We start from the raw sequence: 18,339 nt of genomic DNA on the forward strand, positions 1-18,339 counted from the left end.
AGAATAGAAGAGACGCTCTCAGCCAAAGATCCTCGCTGTCTCTGCGTCGCTTCCTGCGCTGCGCTGGTGGAAGGAATACGTACGACGCACAGGCCTTGTTACGTCCGTTTTGGCGAAACGGAAAGCGAAGATGGAAGAAGACGCAGAGACGCTTCGAGGGAGCTGAGAAGGCCGTCTGCAGCTGTTTATCTTGCACTACAACTTCGATTCTATGCTGCATGGGCTAACCTCGCCGTCGCTTGGTCTGTTGTTTACCAGTCCCAGAGCACATCTGACAGCACCACAACGAGCACTCGAGGGGGCCTGAAATTGGTCACAAACTGGAGGCAGAGAAGAGACAAGTCTGTGGATGCCAATTTTCAACCGCCCTCAACGCCCTTTTCCCCGTCTACGTGAAGGGAGGCTATCCAAGCCTGATTTCGCCCCCTGCCGGATGGATGACCGCTCACAACGCATGATACCCGGGCAAAAATGGTACCATCCGACTCGTCTCGTCGAGCTGATTCCAAATCTGCCCTCATATGCCAAAATTACAACCGGGACTCAGGTCGCTTTCAGGATATCTGCCCTGCCCACCTATCCCATGATACCCCCGATACGGCCTCCAGAGTCCGTATTTTTCGCTCAGAAAAGTGGGAGGCACCTTCCCCGGAGCTGCATTTGCCTCCAAAACAACCAAATGGAGCAATATATCCTGCCTGGATAGGGAATTTCGGGCCGTCTCTCCTTCTCTTTTCTGAGCTGCTCCTGCTCAAAACCATGCAGAATTGCCTGTTGAAGAAGGACCCAGAGCCGCCGGACGGGTATATTGATTCTCTCCCAGCCCAAATTGGCCGTCTTTTTTTCTCTTTTCTTTCCCTCACGCTTGCGTCTTCTGCTGACTACTGCTCGTACGAACGTACTGCTAGTGCTCACGCTGATTCTCTTGCTGCTCCTGCTGCTCTCTTGCTTGCCTCGGCTCGATCTTCTCTTCTCTTCTCCAACTCCCTCCTATCTCCGGCGGTCGCCCGACCACCCCCTAACCTCCGACCTTTCCTTACTGTCTTCTGTTTTTTTTGTTCACCATGCTGTTCGTGTTGTCTGTTGCTGGTCTTCTTGCTGTTTTTCTCTACTACGTGGGCCGTTGTCAGGCTGATGAGCGCACCCGTGCCATCGAGTATCAACAACGGCTCAGAAAGGTACGTCCCGTTTCTTCTGACCGTGTCCGCTGCTGGCCCCGCTGCTTGCCCTCCCGTTGTCGTCGTCATCGTCGTCGTCTGTTCTTCCGTGTTCGCTCCCCTGTTGTAGAGCCGGTTGCTGTAGAGCTTCCAGCTACTCCCTCCCCCGTGTGTTCTGTTGCTTCGTCCCCGTTTATTTTGTCCCCTGTGTCTTCTGCTGTTTCGTCCCCTTTCCTTTTGTCCCCTGTGTCTTCTGCTTCTTCTTCCCCTTTCCTTTTGTCCCCTGTTTCTTCTGCTTCTTCTTCCCCTTTTCTTTTGTCTCCTGTTGATAGTGTTGTTTCTTCCCCCTTTGTTTTGTCCCCTGTTGAGTCTGTTGCTTCTTCCCCCTTTATTGTATCCCCTGTTGAGTCTGGCGTTTCTTCCCCTTTCCTTTCTTCCCCCTTGTCTGAGCGTTCTGTTTCTTCCCCTGTTCCCCCTGTTGAGTTGAGCGTTCGTCTTGCTGCGTTGCGTGCCCGCGTTCTTGCTCTTTCTTCTGGTCCAGCAGCGGACCATACCCCCCTTTCTGCCCCTGCCCCCTCCCGCCGTGTTGCACGTATCCGCCAAGGGGTTCCCTTGGTGGTGCGTCCAACACGGATTCCCACTCCCGTTCCCTCCCGCGTCTTCTCTGCCCTCCCGCTAGTGCTTGAAAGAGACGCACGCCCCTTCGCTGAGACTCTAGGTCCCGTCGCCGCAACACCCATGGACATCCGGAACATCCTTCGCGCCCAAAGACTGGTCGCCAACGTCGCTGCTGAGGCACGCAGCTCCAACTCTTTACCAAGAAAGAGTGCTTTGCGAACCACCACCAGCGTGGAAAACACCAAGCGAGTCAGTTTTCACGAAGCTGTCACCGTTGTGAATGTCGAGAAGTGGGTGGTGCCTGGTGTGCACTCAGCTCTCAACTAGGTCTGGCCAACCTAGTTGCGTTCTGCTGTGTTCTCCAGGGTGACCACGTACCTGAGGTCAGTGTTAGGTTCCCATATTGCCACCCTCTCTTCCCCCTATCACGCGGATTTTACCACGAACAGAAAAAAAAAAATAACCAAAAAAATCTGCTTTCCGTCGTGCGTTCTTTTCTTCCATGAATTCTGGTGCTGCTTACGGGGTATATAGATTTTTGCTGTCAGGTAGCTCAATTGGTGAGTCATCTTCTGTCATTCTCCGTTTTTCATGGGTATCATGCTAACGTTGTCCTAGGGGGTCCACCGGGGCCATAACCGGAGCAGGGGTGGATGGTGGTTGGCGTATGCCAAACAAACGGTAAGTAACCATCCTTCTCCTCCTTGGTCTTTCAAAAAAAGATGTGCGCTAACCGTTTCAAACTCCAGGTTTGGGCCACCGTGTTGCCGATGCACGTCTTGTGTGTCGGCAACACGGTGGCCCACTTGCTCAGGCTGCAAGGGAGGATTGGTCTGTCTGTGGTGGTGCAAAACGGATTGCATCGAGGCAAGCAACCCACCCAACATCTTATCATCATTCACATACTGACGCTTGCGCAGACACTTGCAGCCTATATTTTCTGACTTAACTTTCTGCCAGCTTGCAAAGAGGGTGCAAAGGGACTAATCCAGGGGCGTATCACCTACCCTACCTTATTCTCACGTACTGACAGTTTCTTGCATAGGTAACCTTCTTCTGTTTAGGGCTTTTTTGTTGCAAAGAAGGATGCAAAGGGACTAATCCAGGGGCGTATCACCTACCATACCTTGTGCTCACGTACTAACGGTTTCTCACATAGGTAATTGCATATATTGTGGTGGTTGCAAAGGGACTGATCCAAGGGAGTATCACCGAGTATCACCTACCCTACAATGTATTCACGAGCTGACAGTTTCTTGCGCAGATAACATGTTGAGGCTGCAAGGGAGGATGGGTTTGTCTGTGGTAGCGCAGCACGGAATGCATCGAGGCAAGTCTCCCGTCACTTCATCACTGACCATTGACCACATACTGACACATGTGCAGACACTTGCAGCTTGCAACTTTTCTTTTCTAGGTTCCTTTTTTTTAAGCCACCGGGGAATGGTTAGTCTGTGGTAGCGCAGCGTGCACTGCATCGAGGCAAGTAACCCCATCATCTATATCATCATGAACATGCTAACACATGTGCAGACACCGGATGTGGCTTCGAGGGATGGTTTCCTGTGGTGGCGCAGCATCGGCTGTTCAGAGGTATGCATTTTCATTCAACTTCTCTCTTCCTTCTCTTCCTACTTATCTTCTTCTTTCCCTTCCTCTGCTCCTGTCTCCTCCCCGGTCCTTCATCAGTCCCCATCCCACACACACGCAACCATCTATCTCCAAAGCAACAAGCTAACACCCCGTCACCTCACAGACACGCAATCCATGCGGAGGGATGGTCAGTCTTGGGGTAGCGCAGCTGCACTGCATCGAGAGTAAGTCACCTCATCTTCCTGCTGTCGTTGTTCGTGTTTCTTGTTGTGTGTTGTTGTCGTTATGAAGTTGAGATGTCGTCGTCTTTTCCTTTTCAAGAAGTTCATCACGTGGCTCACCTTATGTAATCTTTCCTAGCGCCCGAGTTTTCCGCTTGCGTACAAAGGGGCAGGGGTTGAGCGTGGTGGGATGGTGGGAGCTCAACCCAAGGGTTGGATTTTTTTTTTTTTTTTTTCACTATCATAATAGCCTTGTCAATCAAGATGCTGCTATTCTTATTCTCCATCTAGTGGTTGCAAGTAATCATACAGTAAACACAGTAGTAGTCAATCAAGATATAAGAAACAAGATACACAAAGGTGGATGATGTACATGAGGAAGACAGGGGCTACTGTTCCTTGACAGTAAGAGGTAGAGCTCGTAGACGGCGGCCAAGAAGCTCCAGCTCACCAACAATACCGCCAGAGGACAGGGACCATTTCTCACCGACCAACCGTCCGTCAACACGGTCTCTCAGCAGACCGCTCCTTGCATAGTACTGCAAGAGGCCAGCGGCTTCGTCTTTGCCCAGGCCAGAGAGCTCAATGTAGCCCATCTCCTTGGCCTGAGAGAACAGCGAGACCACACGGTCGTCCAGCTTGCCGTACAGAACAGGGTAATCAGGAGAGGACGGGCTAATTCCAGCCTGTCGAGCAGCAACCTGCTTGATTCCGAGTTCCAGAGAAGGCAATCTCATGCAGTTGGAGGCAGCAGTTGCATACAATGCGAGACCACCATTCGGCAAGGCTTTCTTGGGCTCCATACGCATCAGAGAGAGGAAATGTTCGACAATGGTAAAGTCATGAGCGTGAATGAGCTTATATTCTGCGTTGCGGTACTTGGACTCAGCCATCCAGCGAGCGAGGTTGTCAACTGTGACAAGAAGCGGAGGACGAGCAGTGAATGGCTTGGTTCCCTTAGCTGCATTCGTGTCCATTGCTGGTCCCGTGGCGGTAAGCTCAGACCAGAGAGAGCGGAATATCGACCATGAGAGGTCCGGTTGCTGGATACCGATGTTTGCCATCTCGAAGAGAGAAATCCCAGAGTCCTTGACGTTAGGGTGTGATCGGGAAATATGTAGTTTTGAGAGAACTTCCTTGTTTCCCTCGGCTATGCGCTTGAGTAATTCGGCAGTAGCATTTTTCTGGAAATATTTGACTGGGTTTGAGTTAGGGACTGGAGCATAGGCCGTTGTGCCGTTGACAATATCCCAGGCTATATTATACGTTAGCACCTAGCTTGGAAATCATAATGGGGATAAGAACATACCGTCTGGAATTGTGACCACTACCCAGTTCTTCAAGAAGGCCATTGTAGTAGCGTGCAGCAGGTGAACACTCTTCCCTGTGCCTCTACCGCCTGTGACAATTTTCATGACAGCTTCCGCGCCCTTTTCCTTATCATTGATATGCTCAATCAACCTGCCTAGCTCAACGGTTTCTTTCCTAACCACAGTGCAGGGCCGTCTGAACAAACTCCACCCCTGGCTCCTCCTGAAAGCCTCAACAGCTCTCAATCTATCAACCAAATTCATTGGCAAACCAACTACTTGAGTCCTAAGCTCTGGATCGCTCAAATTCGCCACGCTGAGCTCTTGTAGACCGGTAACTTCAAGCGCATTATTGTTACTTAGCACAATTCGATGGCTTAGAGCCCTTCGCTCGTCTGGGCTTCGTCGAGCCGGCCTGCCTGCCTTGCCCTTCTTCAACGTTCGTGTACTTCGTGATTCACGGAATTTCGGTCCGGGATTTTGGTTCTTCCCTTTCTTAGCTGGAGCGGCATTGAGAGCTGCGCTAGTATGGAATGACGAGGATGTAGGTAGTGTACGGAGAAGAGTCGACTGTTGAGAGAGCGCCGGTAGTGAGAGTGCTCGAGATGGGTATACTGAGCGTATCTGGGACACACATCTCCAGCAACAAGAGGAAGCCATCTTCAGGCACACCAGACTGCTGATCTGGTCTCTACCGAACGCCAATGGCTCGCCGCGTGCACTTTGCAGTTCGTCGTTGATGGTTTTTTTTGCTTCGTGACGTCGCTTTCTTTTACTTTGAAGGAAAAAAAGTGATGAAGATCGAAAAGGGAAAAAGTAGTCGCTGTTTTTATCTATATCACGTGATAATGCTGCATGCAGAAGCTTCATCTAAAGCGGCAAGGAACATCCACCTTGTTAATTTTTGAATTATTTTTTTGATCTTCACGAAGAGTAATTTATATATCGAGGACAGATCAGTCGCATTATTTGAGATTTAAAAAGAAGACAGCCTGGAACATCATGCCAGACATAGCTATGGCAGATTCAACGACTAAGGTCAAGTCAAAGACAAAGCCAGAGAGACTGTGCGTATGATGCTTCAACCTACAAATTTTTCTTTTTATATCTAACGTGCAATCCAGGCCGATAACGGTTGAAAAGCCCACACCATATGTATTCGATCTTGGAAACCTTATGGCGCTGGATGCGAACCCAATTGATCTCCCTCAGTCTGCAAAATCTTCGCCATTGATATTAAACCAGACCCTGAAAGCTACGGCACGCGACGGCGCCCAGTGCCTTGTCAACCAGCTCCTCACCACCTGTCCGATAACGAGCTCAATGCAAGACGGTGTTCTTCTCACCCTTCCGCGTCCAACGACCATGGTACCTCGGTTCAAACCACTGCCTACTCCCAAACCCCCTACCAAATGGGAGCTCTTTGCCCGCAAGAAGGGAATTGGCAAGTACAACACTAAGCTGGGCAGCGGCCTAGCTGAGACCGAACGGAAGAAAAACCTGGTTTATGACGAGGAGAAGGGCGAGTGGGTGCCCAAGTGGGGATATAAGGGGAAAAATAAGGGAACCGAGGATGACTGGCTTGTGGAAGTTGACGAGTCCAAGTGGAAGAAAGAGGAACAGATGAATAATGAGGGCAAGTCTATTCGAAACGAAGGCAGAAAAGAGCGCATGGAAAGAGCGAGAAGAAATGAGAGGAAGATGAGGGCCAACGAACGCAAGGCTAGAACTGGGAAGGCGAAGTAAGGTTGAAAAGTCGAGTTGGTAGTTTTACCAGGTGTTACGGCGGTCTGTTATAATCGATTGCATGGCGTTAGGGCGAGCGATGGATATATCCTGTAGACTAGGGTTTTAAAAAAGTGAATGATTAGATTATGTCAATCGTATTATTGAATCAACCTCAACCTATCCACGGTCTTCGATTAGTTAACAGGTAGAAGATAAAACTCTTCTATCATGAGTGCTATAGGCAAATGGAGAGGATGTAGCCAGCAGTCTATTAAACAAAAATTGAAAGTAATATTAATTCAAAAGGATTTATTCAACTTTGTATCAACAAGGAGAACCAACGACACAAACAGTTGCCAAAAAGGGAGCACAATGGAAAAGAAAATTCAAAAGCCGCAGGACCAAAAGTAAAAGGCGGGAAATGACGAAACACAAGTAGAATTGAATGTGCCAACGCCAACGAAGATATCAAATCGCTCGATGCGCCGAACCAATGCTTTCCACGTAGGACCAATAAAAAGCAAATACCGCAAAAAAGTCGTCAAAAAGCCAGCCGGAGAGAGGGGGGAAGAAAAGGTGATAAAAGGGACAGCTCATTAAAGAAAATCAAGTAAGGAGAATGGTATCGTCTGGTGATTGTGGAGGGAATCATATTTTAAAAGGACATAGTGCTTGCAGTTGTAACAGGGAATGGGAAAAGGTGAAGCAACGCAATCCACTGCGGAACATAGATGAGAAAAAGATTTTCTGAGAACGAAGATTGGTTTGTAGGGGAGATTAAAGCAAGGGGTATGGTACGCCTTATTAGGGAAGTGCCATCTCCTTCGAGCCTGACGTATGCCTGGAAGGAAGTAGGTCAGCGAGTGGGAAAGATAATTCAAGGATATCAGGTTGTCAGTTCCGTAGAAAAGCGGATAGGCGATAAGGGAGGACCCAGCTCGGGCAGCTGGGAAGTTGATCGTGAATGATTGCTGGGTCGGGCCACTTCTTTGGCCGTCTTCTTGGGGCTGACGGAGCGGGTCGAGTCCTGTCTCGGCGGTATAGCACGCGCTCCATCCGTGCAGTCAGCAGAGTTACGCGATTGTTGTCGAGGCGATTGCTGTGGTGATTGCTGCGGTGATTGCTGCGGTGATTGCTGCGGTGAGTGTTGGGGCGATTGTTGCATCTGTGGCGGTGGCTGACTGCTACCCGACGACGAGATGGCTCTCTCTTCACCCGTTGCGCCGGAGGTCCTCGAAGGTGCTACAGCAGAAGTATCTGAAGGATGGCCATTCTGCTGCTGTTGTTTTTCCCTCTCCTGCCTATCGAGCTCCGCCTCAATTTCAAGATGTTCCTTCTCTGTCCAACATCCCTGCCAACAGTTCTTCCAGTCACAGACAAGAAAATTGAAACAATATCCATCTATTTTCAGACAAGGCTGGAAACAGATGCACAAGTTGCGGTAATCCATTTTGTTTTTGTCAACGTATGAATGGAGGAGACTGAGGTGGCATGTGATTGTGAAGAGGAGGTAGTAGTTGTATGGAGGAAGCTTGGAAAGTTCATCCTTGAGTAGCTGTGGTGCAGTGGTGGCGCCAGGGCATTCGGCAGCAATCTTCGCCTGAGTCGCTTTTGGCAAGATTTCATCAGGGAGACAACGGAGCCAGGCTTTGAACATAGATCCGATGGTGTTGATATCGTAGAGATCGGGTTCATCGAATAGGTTGATGTCGAGTTCTATCTATGTCTTAGCAGGCTGCGTTACCCGAGAGTTGCAGGCAGGGTAGACAAACCTGTATCAAACCGTCGTTGCCAGTGTTTCACCTCCTTCCCACTTCCTGGAACACGATATAAGCCCTCTTCTTCACAACCTTTGAAATTAAGGTAACTAGCAAAAAAAGCAATCAGTATTAATGCACGATGAGATCACCCTTGAAAATGAAATATGATGTGTAAACATACTCAATGCACCTCCATGGTAAAGCAGGCATCCAAAATTCTGTCTTGTCCTTGGAATTTCTCAAACTCTTCACCATTCTGGTTCGCCGTGTCTGCTCAACTAGAGGCAGATTAATAACAGAGCACACATAGTTATCATCCTGGACAACCTCTCGTTCGTTGCTGCTACCACTCCGTGCGATTTTTCCGAAGAATCCCTTGCCAGCCTTGCCGATACGGTCTGCGGCACCGCTGGAGGTGTTTTTGATGTTGCTAAAAAGTGATGAGCTTGCTACTGAGCTCATCATTGAGCTCCCATGGCTGCGTTCTCGCTTAGTAGTAGTTTGTATTTGCTGAGAGTTGCCGCTATTCTGGTTGGAAGAGAGTGTTCTACTGCCATCTCGAGTTGCTGGTCGGTCGGCGGAACGGTTGCGAGACGTCGAGCCCATGACGTCTCTGAATGTCCGCTCTTGTTGCAGAGGAGCGGTCTTCAGTGGAGGATCGGTATCGGTATTGGTCTCTTCAAGGCGTAGCAGACCATTCGAGGGACGTTTCTTGGGCCCGGCCGAACGGGGGCTTTGTAGACCGTCGTCAGCACGGATGGAGCGTGTGCGAGCCAGCAAGCCTCCAAAGCGTGGCTTGCTTTTCTTTGGGTTGAGGGAATGTATTGCTGCAGGCGCAGGTGGTGCTGAGGAAGAAGATGGTGGAAGTATTGGTGGGTTGAAAGTTGAGGCGGAGTCTTCAGCTGGTTTTAAGCTTGCGGAGCGCAGAGGGGGGGACTGGCGATCTTCACTTGTATCGCCTAGCGACAAGGGGCAAGGGGCCAGGGTTAGCGTTGTAATGTGAGTGAAACCAGGTGCATACATACTGTTAGGTTTGTCAGTCTGTTTAGGTGAATCGGGTTTCGGTGACGTTCGCGTCGCGGTGCCACGGCCAGCCCTATCCCTAGAGCTCCCTCGACTCATCGAAGATTTTTCTTCTCCAGAATGGCCGCTGGACGCGTCTGAAAGATGTATTTTCTGGGCAGATTTCGACGCTTTAAGGTTGGAGAAGAAAGATTTGGATGGATCACGGGCGTGTTTATTGGCCTGCTGGGATGAGGGAGGGTATGGTGGAATGGCCGTTATCGCTGGTGTTTGTGGATGTTCAGCCTTGTTTGTCACATTTTCGGGCTCCCGAACTGGCTCGTTTGATGATGTGGACGTGACGGGTCTGATAGTTGAACCCTTTGGGAATGTCGACGTGGGGCCAAGCTTTTGGGATGGTGATGTTTTCGACTGAGATGTCTCACGGCTGGACTTTTCATGCTGAGATGTAGATACTTGGAGCGATTTTCTGGCCATGTTTGCGGATATGTAGACTGAAGATCTGTTTGGCTTCCCCTTGGGAATGCACCGAGAAATCTGATATGTCGATATGAAGGCTGAAAAGGGAATATGAGCGTGATAAAGGAGTGTTGCGCCTGAAGGCAACAAAGGATCGGGGAATTTGCTATAATCGACGAGGTCAGTCATATCGACAGTATTGACAATGTAGGTAAATGCAGGGAACTGTAGAAGCGAGGAAAGGAATATCGGGCTGAAATGAGTTGCGCCTGACAAGTAGCATACCGTTCTAGATATAAACCGGACAAGCCAGCCCGGGTTGTTACTCCGTGCTGCAATGCCGTCGCACTGGCATAAACCCAGGGAAGAATGCTCCGCCGAAACGTGGACTCTGGATCAGGATCCTCGTTCTATCTGTCAACCAGCAAACAAGGTATGCGGGGGCTATATTCGGAGTTGGGCTCCAACGCAACGGGCGAAGGCAGTTATGCCAGGCGATGATTGATCAAACACGCTCCCTGCACCACGTATGTGTTATAACCTCCAAGGAAAGCCAGGGCGATAGGATGGCAGTGTCAGGCACAGGCCATCAACGGTGTAAATATTGTTGGCTTCGGGCTGTTTCAAGCGGCAGGTTGCGTTGGTGAGATATGAGCAGTCGCGGATAATAGAAAGGGTGACACGAAAAGGGGAACCCCAAGGGCAGATGGGGAACCGCTGCGTTCACGTCGAGTATACGATTCTAGACAGTGACCAGAGTAAGCCGAGTTCATGTTCCCGTAAAGAAGCAAAAAACGCAGGACAACAGTCAGTTTCAAGAGACGGTGAAGGAATCGACAAGGCAACAAACATGACAGGACATGGTAGTTATGCGTTGCACGTCGAATATGGCTGCAGACGACCACAGAAAAAAGCAACCTCCAACGGGCAAGGGATAAAGAACATCACTGGAAAGGCTTCGTGCAACATGGAGATACAACAGGAAAAACAGAATGCCGTGAAATAGGGCTGACTTTTTCTCTGTCTCGTCGTGGATTCTCCTTGTTCTTTTTTCCTCTTCGAATCCTAATTCTCGTCTGGGCTCTTGTTCTCCTGCGTGGCTCCCGCTTTTGCTCCGCCCTTTGTTATGGTTCTGTATCAGATAGAGCGCTCCGTGAGCAGCCTTGACCCCATCAAGGATTTGATACAGGTACAGAGACGGAGTTATTCGTCTGAACTGAGGCGATCGACAGGTTCGAGTACAAAAGAACAAGCAGCACACAAGAACGACACCCGCGCGGCCAATAGGGGGGAATATGGGCGAAGCTGAAACCGAAAAACAGCCGAAAGCTGAGGAGGATTTAACCCTACCTTTTTTCTGATTCGCGCAGAACCACCACACAGTTGTGCTCAGCTACACGGCAACTTTTCGAAAATAGGGAGGGGAAAGTTCGAAACGAAGGATAGCAGAAAAAGCCGAACAGTTCCTGTTGCGTGTGTAAGGAGAGGCGGTTGATAATAATGGCCACATAGGATGCTCCGTAAGGGAAGGAGGAAAAGGGTGGAAAAAGACAACGAAGCAAGCCCCCGGCCGGTCGAGGGGGATGCAGGCACCAGGTCGTGTTAGCGTCGATCAACTGGAGCGGCTTTACGAACAACACGCAACGCACGCACACACACACGAGGGTCAGAACAGAATCCGTTCGAGCGTGCTGTCTCTGGTCGTTTATAAGGGAAAAAATAGATGCCAGTCAACCACCAATAGATGAACGGTGGGTGTAGCTGATAGCGTCAGTACGACTTTAGCCTAGTTTTCAACCCCCCGCCACGGCAGAAGAGCGAAGTCGAACCGGCGGTAAAGGGAACCTGGGGATCGATCGGTGGGACAAAACGAAAGGCGAAGTCAATAAACCCGGTCCACGACAGCAGGCAGGATGACAGGCTGTAAGTATAAGATCCCAGTTCGGCGGTTGGACGCTGCAGGTCGAGCAGAGTATATAAGATATCGATATTAATGGCGGGCTAGAGAAGCTTGGCTAAAGGGGTAAAGGAGGCGGCGAAAGTCAATGTTTCAGCATGCTCTGCGCTTGGCAGCAACAGGAGGGCGTTTCCACCAGGACAAAACAACCGAAGCAGCACCAGAACGTAGCACAGACGATGCTGTGAAGAGCGACAGATTCCGCAGAAGACGAAGATGAGGTTGAAGTCGAAGTCGCCTGAAGTCGAGAATTGCCGAAAGGAGACGAAGAGGCGATGCTGACGTCAGCGCTGAAAGGGGACTAGCGTCGCTGCTGGCGGCTACAGGCTTGGCATGACGTACATGCTTATATAATAAATTTCACGAAAAAGGGGGAAGTTCGACCTGAAGCCGAGAGGAAGCGATCTTGTTTCTCCCTGGAAGAGAACGGACAAGAGAGACTGGCCGCAGAGATCGAGGAACGGGAGTCCGGATGCTTATGTATCCTCCGTCGAGGCTGAGATTAAACGTCGCCTCCTTACTCCGTAGCGGCAGGCGGCTTCTAGAGGGCCTAGACAGCCAAATCCACGAGGTCCTCTTGGTCGCTAAGATGTAAGGCGCTTCTTTGGTGGAGAACTGGCATGTCTAGGTAGGACAGGCACTCTTTCAGCCTTGGAGAATGGGCATTGATTGACCATGGATCACGAAACGCATAATATTAACATATACATAGCAACACTACAGAGCTTGTCACCCCAATCTTTTATGCAGCAAGGGGGCCCTCGAGCGTGGGACTTCGCTTCAGGCCAAACGGCAGTGGTCCGTCCGATGATGGCTATGGATTGTACTAGGTTGTACTCCGTAAGCGCTGTCGTATTCGCCCTTTAATCAGTCGCTAAGATTGGAACAGATTACCGGTACACTGTATCAAAAATAGGTTCCCAAACTGAGGGTGGTGTTTACTTCATGCAGGTGTCTCACACCTTAACTTTAGGAGATAGAGAGCCTTTTCCATCATGGCTGCGTTTCCAGATATCAGCTCCGTATCTTGATTTCTTCAAATACACATACATCTGGAATAATGCACGTTCATGAATCTTGCCCCACTGAAGTCGTATAAAGCCAGGAGGTTAAAACCGAAAGGCAGAGATAAGGAAAGAACTCGTGTGATTCTCCATTATCGTTTCTTGGGATTGGCCATGTAAATTCGCCTTGCTCGTACTCACGAATGTACGGAGTACGGAGGAGGTCTCAATATACTGCCAGACAGTGGTGATCATATAACTGACTAGTCGACCGACTAGCAAATGCACCATTAACTAGTCACAGATTCAGGCGCTCTATTCTGCAAGTAACCAGTCCACTGCCGTCAAAGCTCATCGAATGGAGACCTAGGGCACCTTTAGCAAAACTTTGCCCATTGCACGTATCTTTGACCCGTACCTAGACTTACTCCTAGCAAGGTGGGATAAGTGGGATCAACGTTGAAGATGACAACACAATTCAATTCTCAATATGAGTTGAGTTTTTCCGTAGGAGATAATTCGATCTACAAAATACATAAAGTGAATAATTGCTCGATCGCCACCATCTTTCAGAAACACATGCTGTTTCTTTCAACTACTCGTATCTCGTAGTTACCCCTGAGCCTCAGAGCTAGACGGGGTCGATAAATCGCCACTGCCCACTTAACTACTCGGAGGAAAACTTTCCATAGGGCGGATGATTACCATAAAATGGAACCCCATTCTGGAGTTCCTCGCCTCTATCCCTGAGCATCATACTCTAAAAGAGCAACATCAAGCGTAACATTCGGCTTTATCCTGAAAAGTCTATAGAGACTTGGGAAAAGTATAAGTGTCTTCGAGGCAGAGAAATTATGTGAAGAAGCCTATCAGCCTTGGGTTAGGCGGTAAAAACGTTCACTACCGGCAACTACTTCGCATATCTTGCATGGACCATTAGCTGGGGAATCTCTGCCTAGGGAAGATTCCAAAAGCTCTTGACAAATAATGATTCGGCCAGAAGTGACTGACTGGCTGGAGCCATGAAATGACGATGTTGATTACATACGCAAGGACCTGATAGGATTTATTGACAGTCATGTGATGCAGCTGAGTGATTGACCAATTAAAACCATGAAAATTGAACCTAATATTATGCATCGCCCAATCCCGGTCACCCCACCGATAAAGCTAGACAGACACATATCACGTAGTTCTGTCCAGCTCCAGAACAATATTGACAAATATTCCATCAATCCCCTTTTGAAGCGCTCTACACGGAGGGAAAAACCCGAATATTTTATTGTTTGATCACGCGGATAAGCACACGGGTAATCACTGCAGCTATATCCATTACATTACTCGAGCCATCACTCATGTCGCTTGTCTCAGGCCCAGGTAGAGGCGGATCTACCTCTGGAGCGCAGGAGCTCTACACTCAAAAACATGTGGATTATATAAAGAGTCTAGATACTGTGCGTAAGATTCCCTTCTCCTGGCATCCGCTCTTCTTTTCCTGGTCTGTCTAGACACCCTGCTGACCCCTGGCTTGCCAGCGAAGAGATGAACTTGAATATTGGTTAACGGAACACCTCCGGCTCAACGGCGTCTACTGGGGTCTCACAGCACTGCATATACTCGGGCATCCAGATGCTCTACCGCGCGACAAAACGATAGAATTTGTTTTATCCTGCCAGAGAGAAGATGGTGGTTTCGGTGCGGCGCCTGGACACGATGCCCACATGTTATATACCGTTAGTGCGGTACAGATACTTGTAACGCTTGATGCGGTTGACGAGCTGAACAAGGATGGACGCGGTGGGAAGGAGAAGGTTGCTTCTTGTATGTTGAACCCCAGATTGGCTATATCTTGATATGTGCTAAATCAGGGGGTGCTGTAGGGATTGCGAACCTCCAAGACCGTTCAACGGGTACGTTTAAGGGGGACTCGTGGGGAGAAACAGATACCCGGTTCCTTTATGGGGCGTTTAACGCACTTTCTCTACTCGGCCTGTTACACCTCGTCGATACTGAGAAGGCTGTAGCATATATCCAATCCTGTGCCAATTTTGATGGAGGGTATGGGGTTAGGCCAGGTGCTGAGTCACACGCCGGTCAGATATTCACCTGTGTCGGAGCTCTCGCTATAGTTGACAGGCTAGACCTGGTTGATACCGACCGGCTGGGTGGCTGGCTTAGTGAGCGACAGTTGGAGAATGGAGGCCTCAACGGGCGGCCTGAAAAGAAAGAGGATGTGTGTTATAGCTGGTGGGTGATGAGTTCGTTAGCAATGATCGGAAGGCTACATTGGATCAACGGTGATAAGCTTGCAGCATTCATATTACGGTGCCAGGTAGGGCTGCTGTTCATATGCACGATACCTTGAAAAAGTGAGACATACTGACTGTTTTAGGATCCTGAGCATGGCGGCATCGCTGATAGACCTGAGGATATGGTGGATGTATTCCATACTGTGTTTGGGCTAACAGGTTTGAGTTTGTTGAAGTATCCAGGCCTGAAAGAGGTAGACCCAGTATAGTACGTTTCATTGGCATCAACTAAATATATGGAGGGTGAACCCTGTTGCTAACATACATCAGCTGTATGCCTAAGGAGGCGACAGATAGAGCATTAGGTCGTTGCGTATAGTTGTGAATATAAATCGTGATATACTATTTAATTGTAAGTAACCCTGCGCCGACCGTTAGTCACCCACTAGATCTCCCTCTCTCTTCCCCAACTCCCGCTTCTAATGGCCCATCGACCTTACAAATGGACAATGGGACACTCGGCAGGAGAAGAAAATACCTACTCGCGTGCCATATATCCACTTAGGGAGGTCTATACATATTAGCCCTGAGAGCATTAGCGCATCGTGTACATAAAACTACCACTCCACCGTGATAAGCTCATCAAACTTATCATCTCCAAACATCTTTCTTCATCTTTCATACATCTATCGTCTCTTGATATCCATCGTCGTGCTGTGTTCTTGTGCTGGTTGTTCTGCTTTCTAAAAGTGCCGAAAGTTAAAAAAGAACAACAACAGCGGCCGTGCTCTTTCCAGATATCTCAACCTCCTTCTCCCACTCTTTTGACCTCTTCCCTTCGACTTTTGGTGCTTTTCCTCGTCTCCAGGCCTGCTCTTCCTCTGCCAACGACAGGGAAGAACAAACAAATATCCCCTTTGAGCAGCCGGCGAGGTTCTTTATCTCCTCGCTGTTTCTCTCCCTCTTCCTCCCTCCGTCAGCAACATCGACATCGACATCGACATCGACACTGACGGCGGATCTCGATTGCCCCTCCATGCAACGTCTCGTCTTCTCGTCTGAGCCAGAAGCCATTGCAGAGACCATTGAACAGTTTCATTGTTGTACTACAGTATTACTACCTTAGTATTACTCTTCTCTCCTTTCTTCTCTCCAAGACCTCGTCCCCCCCGTATACCAGTTCCATGAACTCCAACTCGGTCAATATGCCACAGTCGGAGCTGAAGTGCAACATCTGCCCCCGGAAGCCCAAGTTCAGCGATGTCTCTCACCTTCTGACCCATGTGAGCTCGAAAGGGCATCTGTCTCACTACTTCAAGCTACAGGTACGCAGCCAGCAGGAACCCCAGGCTGGTGAGCTGCTGGCTGCGTATGACCGGTGGTATAAGCAGAATAAGCTGGCCAACCTGTTGTCAGACCGTATGCTAGCAAAAGAAGCCCGGACTGGCAAAGGCTCCCGAGCCAGTAACCGCTCAAGTCTTCCGGTTGCCTTTTCCCATCAGCCGTCGACAACTGTGGCTCCACCTACCAACCGGAATGCCTCCATTACATCCAGTCCTAGGAGAGGTTCGCTTCCTAGCTTCTTGGATCCCCAGCTCTCTCAGAATTACTATACCTACGACGCTCAAGGAAACCGTATCTCTGGCAGAACATACTCTCCCATGTCTGTTTCGAGTATGATCAACCCCAATCCTCAGCCTGGATATGGCTGGCACCAACAAACTCAATATCAGCCCCAGACCACTTTGCAAGCCTCGTCGGTGCAAACCGTATGGAAGGATGGAGATGAGACGGAGTCAGACGGAGAGGGAAGTCCTCTGATGGCCAGGCGAATGAGGAGAGGGTCGTTGCTACACCCATCTCTTCGCTTTGTTCGGCGATCCATAACTCCCGACCCCTTCATTGACGATGATGCTGCTTATGAGTATGATGACCAGGAAGACCAGAGTCAGCGTGGAAGCGATGAGGTGAACCGGCTGAAAGGGGTCTTTTGGCCTGGGATGGATATTTTTGATTCTGCAACTGAAGAAATGAGACGTAAACGCAATCAGAAGAAGGATGGTTCCATTATCAAGCAAATGGAAGAGACATCCGAAAGCGTCGAACCTACCGAGCTAGTGTTCTCCCCTAACGGTACCCTTCGGAAACAGCGTGTCATCTCTGGGATGGTTGACGATAGTAGCCCACTGAAGGGAGAGACTCCTATCCCGAAGACGAAGGTAACCCGTCCTCGTAGACGACCTATGTCTCAGTTGAGTGGAAATGTGCAGATGGCACAAAACAGGTACAGGATGAGGATTAGGGAGCAGAGCCGCGCTGCTCAGCTCGAAAAGCTGTCTCAGCAGGCATTACTGCTCGGTGGTCACGGCGATCCGATGAACTATCCTCCGCTGGACACCCACCGCAATGCGCTCTTTAACACATCCAAGTATGGACTCGAAAATTCCGCCAACACACCGTATTATGGCCCCTTTAAACCTCCAAGTACTGGTTGGTAGCTTTGTTTATATCCACAAAAATAAGGTCCCGGCTAATACCTTTATCACACTAGAAGCATACCGTGGGAAAGAGAATGTTGACCCTATGTTTTCCCATGAGCGAAATTTTCAGAAGCAACAGTACTATTACGGATATCCATCCCAAAACGAGAACGATAACTATGGATACTCAACGAACCCCTTGTCTTATGCCGCCTCTCAGCAATCTTGTGACTCTGGTTCCAATAGGGCTGGCATTAGGGACACTATGACCGTTGATACCAAAGACTTATTTGGTCAGCAGGCACCAGGAGTTTTCCAGAACGCATCTCCCAAAAGCCCCATGGCTGAAATGGGCCACGATGACATTGCTCGGATGTATTTTAATGGCCCGCTAGAGTGATTACTAGGGTTCTCGAGGGCTTGCCTACACTGACATGAATTACAGTTATCACTCTTTTTATATATATTTCTACTGTGAGCCGCTGGTCAGCAATCACTTTTAAAGACTATGCTGTGAACCCAGCCAGCTGATGGTCAAACCGCTCACATCTAACTATATTACGATTCAAACAACGGCTCGCGCATAACGGGCGATTCCCATTATTAACTAGTGAGATGATCATCGGTGTTTTAAACTTACCTATTGATACGTTAACATGCATTTTTTTGATTTTCTAAAACTTTGCAGTCAGGCATACATAGATCAGTTTATAGAAGTCCTGCCAAAACGTCATGATAATAATAACATTACTTTCGTACGATATGCCAGAAATGGTCACG

At 49.3% G+C, this 18,339-nt stretch overlaps 6 protein-coding genes across 6 annotated transcripts; 3 read left to right on the top strand and 3 right to left on the bottom strand.

Annotated features, from left to right (window-relative positions):
- Positions 1 to 471: 471 nt before the first annotated feature.
- ARB_02423 (uncharacterized protein) lies at positions 472 to 2,102 on the top strand (the record flags this gene model as incomplete). The annotated part of the gene is made up of 2 exons (XM_003011318.1): positions 472 to 1,115; positions 1,175 to 2,102. The coding sequence occupies 2 exons, from the start codon at positions 472 to 474 to the stop codon at positions 2,100 to 2,102; spliced, it is 1,572 nt and encodes a 523-aa protein (XP_003011364.1).
- Positions 2,103 to 3,978: 1,876 nt separating this feature from the next.
- ARB_02424 (mitochondrial ribosomal protein DAP3, putative) lies at positions 3,979 to 5,769 on the bottom strand (the record flags this gene model as incomplete). The annotated part of the gene is made up of 2 exons (XM_003011319.1): positions 3,979 to 4,844; positions 4,899 to 5,769. The coding sequence occupies 2 exons, from the start codon at positions 5,767 to 5,769 to the stop codon at positions 3,979 to 3,981; spliced, it is 1,737 nt and encodes a 578-aa protein (XP_003011365.1).
- A 132-nt stretch (positions 5,770 to 5,901) lies between these two features.
- Positions 5,902 to 6,645, top strand: ARB_02425 (uncharacterized protein; the record flags this gene model as incomplete). Its single annotated transcript, XM_003011320.1, has 2 exons — positions 5,902 to 5,966; positions 6,024 to 6,645. The coding sequence occupies 2 exons, from the start codon at positions 5,902 to 5,904 to the stop codon at positions 6,643 to 6,645; spliced, it is 687 nt and encodes a 228-aa protein (XP_003011366.1).
- An 868-nt stretch (positions 6,646 to 7,513) lies between these two features.
- ARB_02426 (Rho GTPase activator (Bem2), putative) lies at positions 7,514 to 10,058 on the bottom strand (the record flags this gene model as incomplete). The annotated part of the gene is made up of 3 exons (XM_003011321.1): positions 7,514 to 8,343; positions 8,400 to 8,494; positions 8,569 to 10,058. The coding sequence occupies 3 exons, from the start codon at positions 10,056 to 10,058 to the stop codon at positions 7,514 to 7,516; spliced, it is 2,415 nt and encodes an 804-aa protein (XP_003011367.1).
- Positions 10,059 to 15,838: 5,780 nt separating this feature from the next.
- ARB_02427 (uncharacterized protein) lies at positions 15,839 to 16,165 on the bottom strand (the record flags this gene model as incomplete). The annotated part of the gene is made up of 1 exon (XM_003011322.1): positions 15,839 to 16,165. The coding sequence occupies one exon, from the start codon at positions 16,163 to 16,165 to the stop codon at positions 15,839 to 15,841; it is 327 nt and encodes a 108-aa protein (XP_003011368.1).
- Positions 16,166 to 16,263: 98 nt separating this feature from the next.
- ARB_02428 (uncharacterized protein) lies at positions 16,264 to 17,959 on the top strand (the record flags this gene model as incomplete). The annotated part of the gene is made up of 2 exons (XM_003011323.1): positions 16,264 to 17,507; positions 17,578 to 17,959. The coding sequence occupies 2 exons, from the start codon at positions 16,264 to 16,266 to the stop codon at positions 17,957 to 17,959; spliced, it is 1,626 nt and encodes a 541-aa protein (XP_003011369.1).
- Between the last annotated feature and the right edge of the window lie 380 nt (positions 17,960 to 18,339).

This window comes from Trichophyton benhamiae (assembly GCF_000151125.1).
Source record: "Trichophyton benhamiae CBS 112371 chromosome Unknown contig00294.0, whole genome shotgun sequence".
Taxonomy (NCBI): Eukaryota; Fungi; Ascomycota; class Eurotiomycetes; order Onygenales; family Arthrodermataceae; genus Trichophyton; species Trichophyton benhamiae.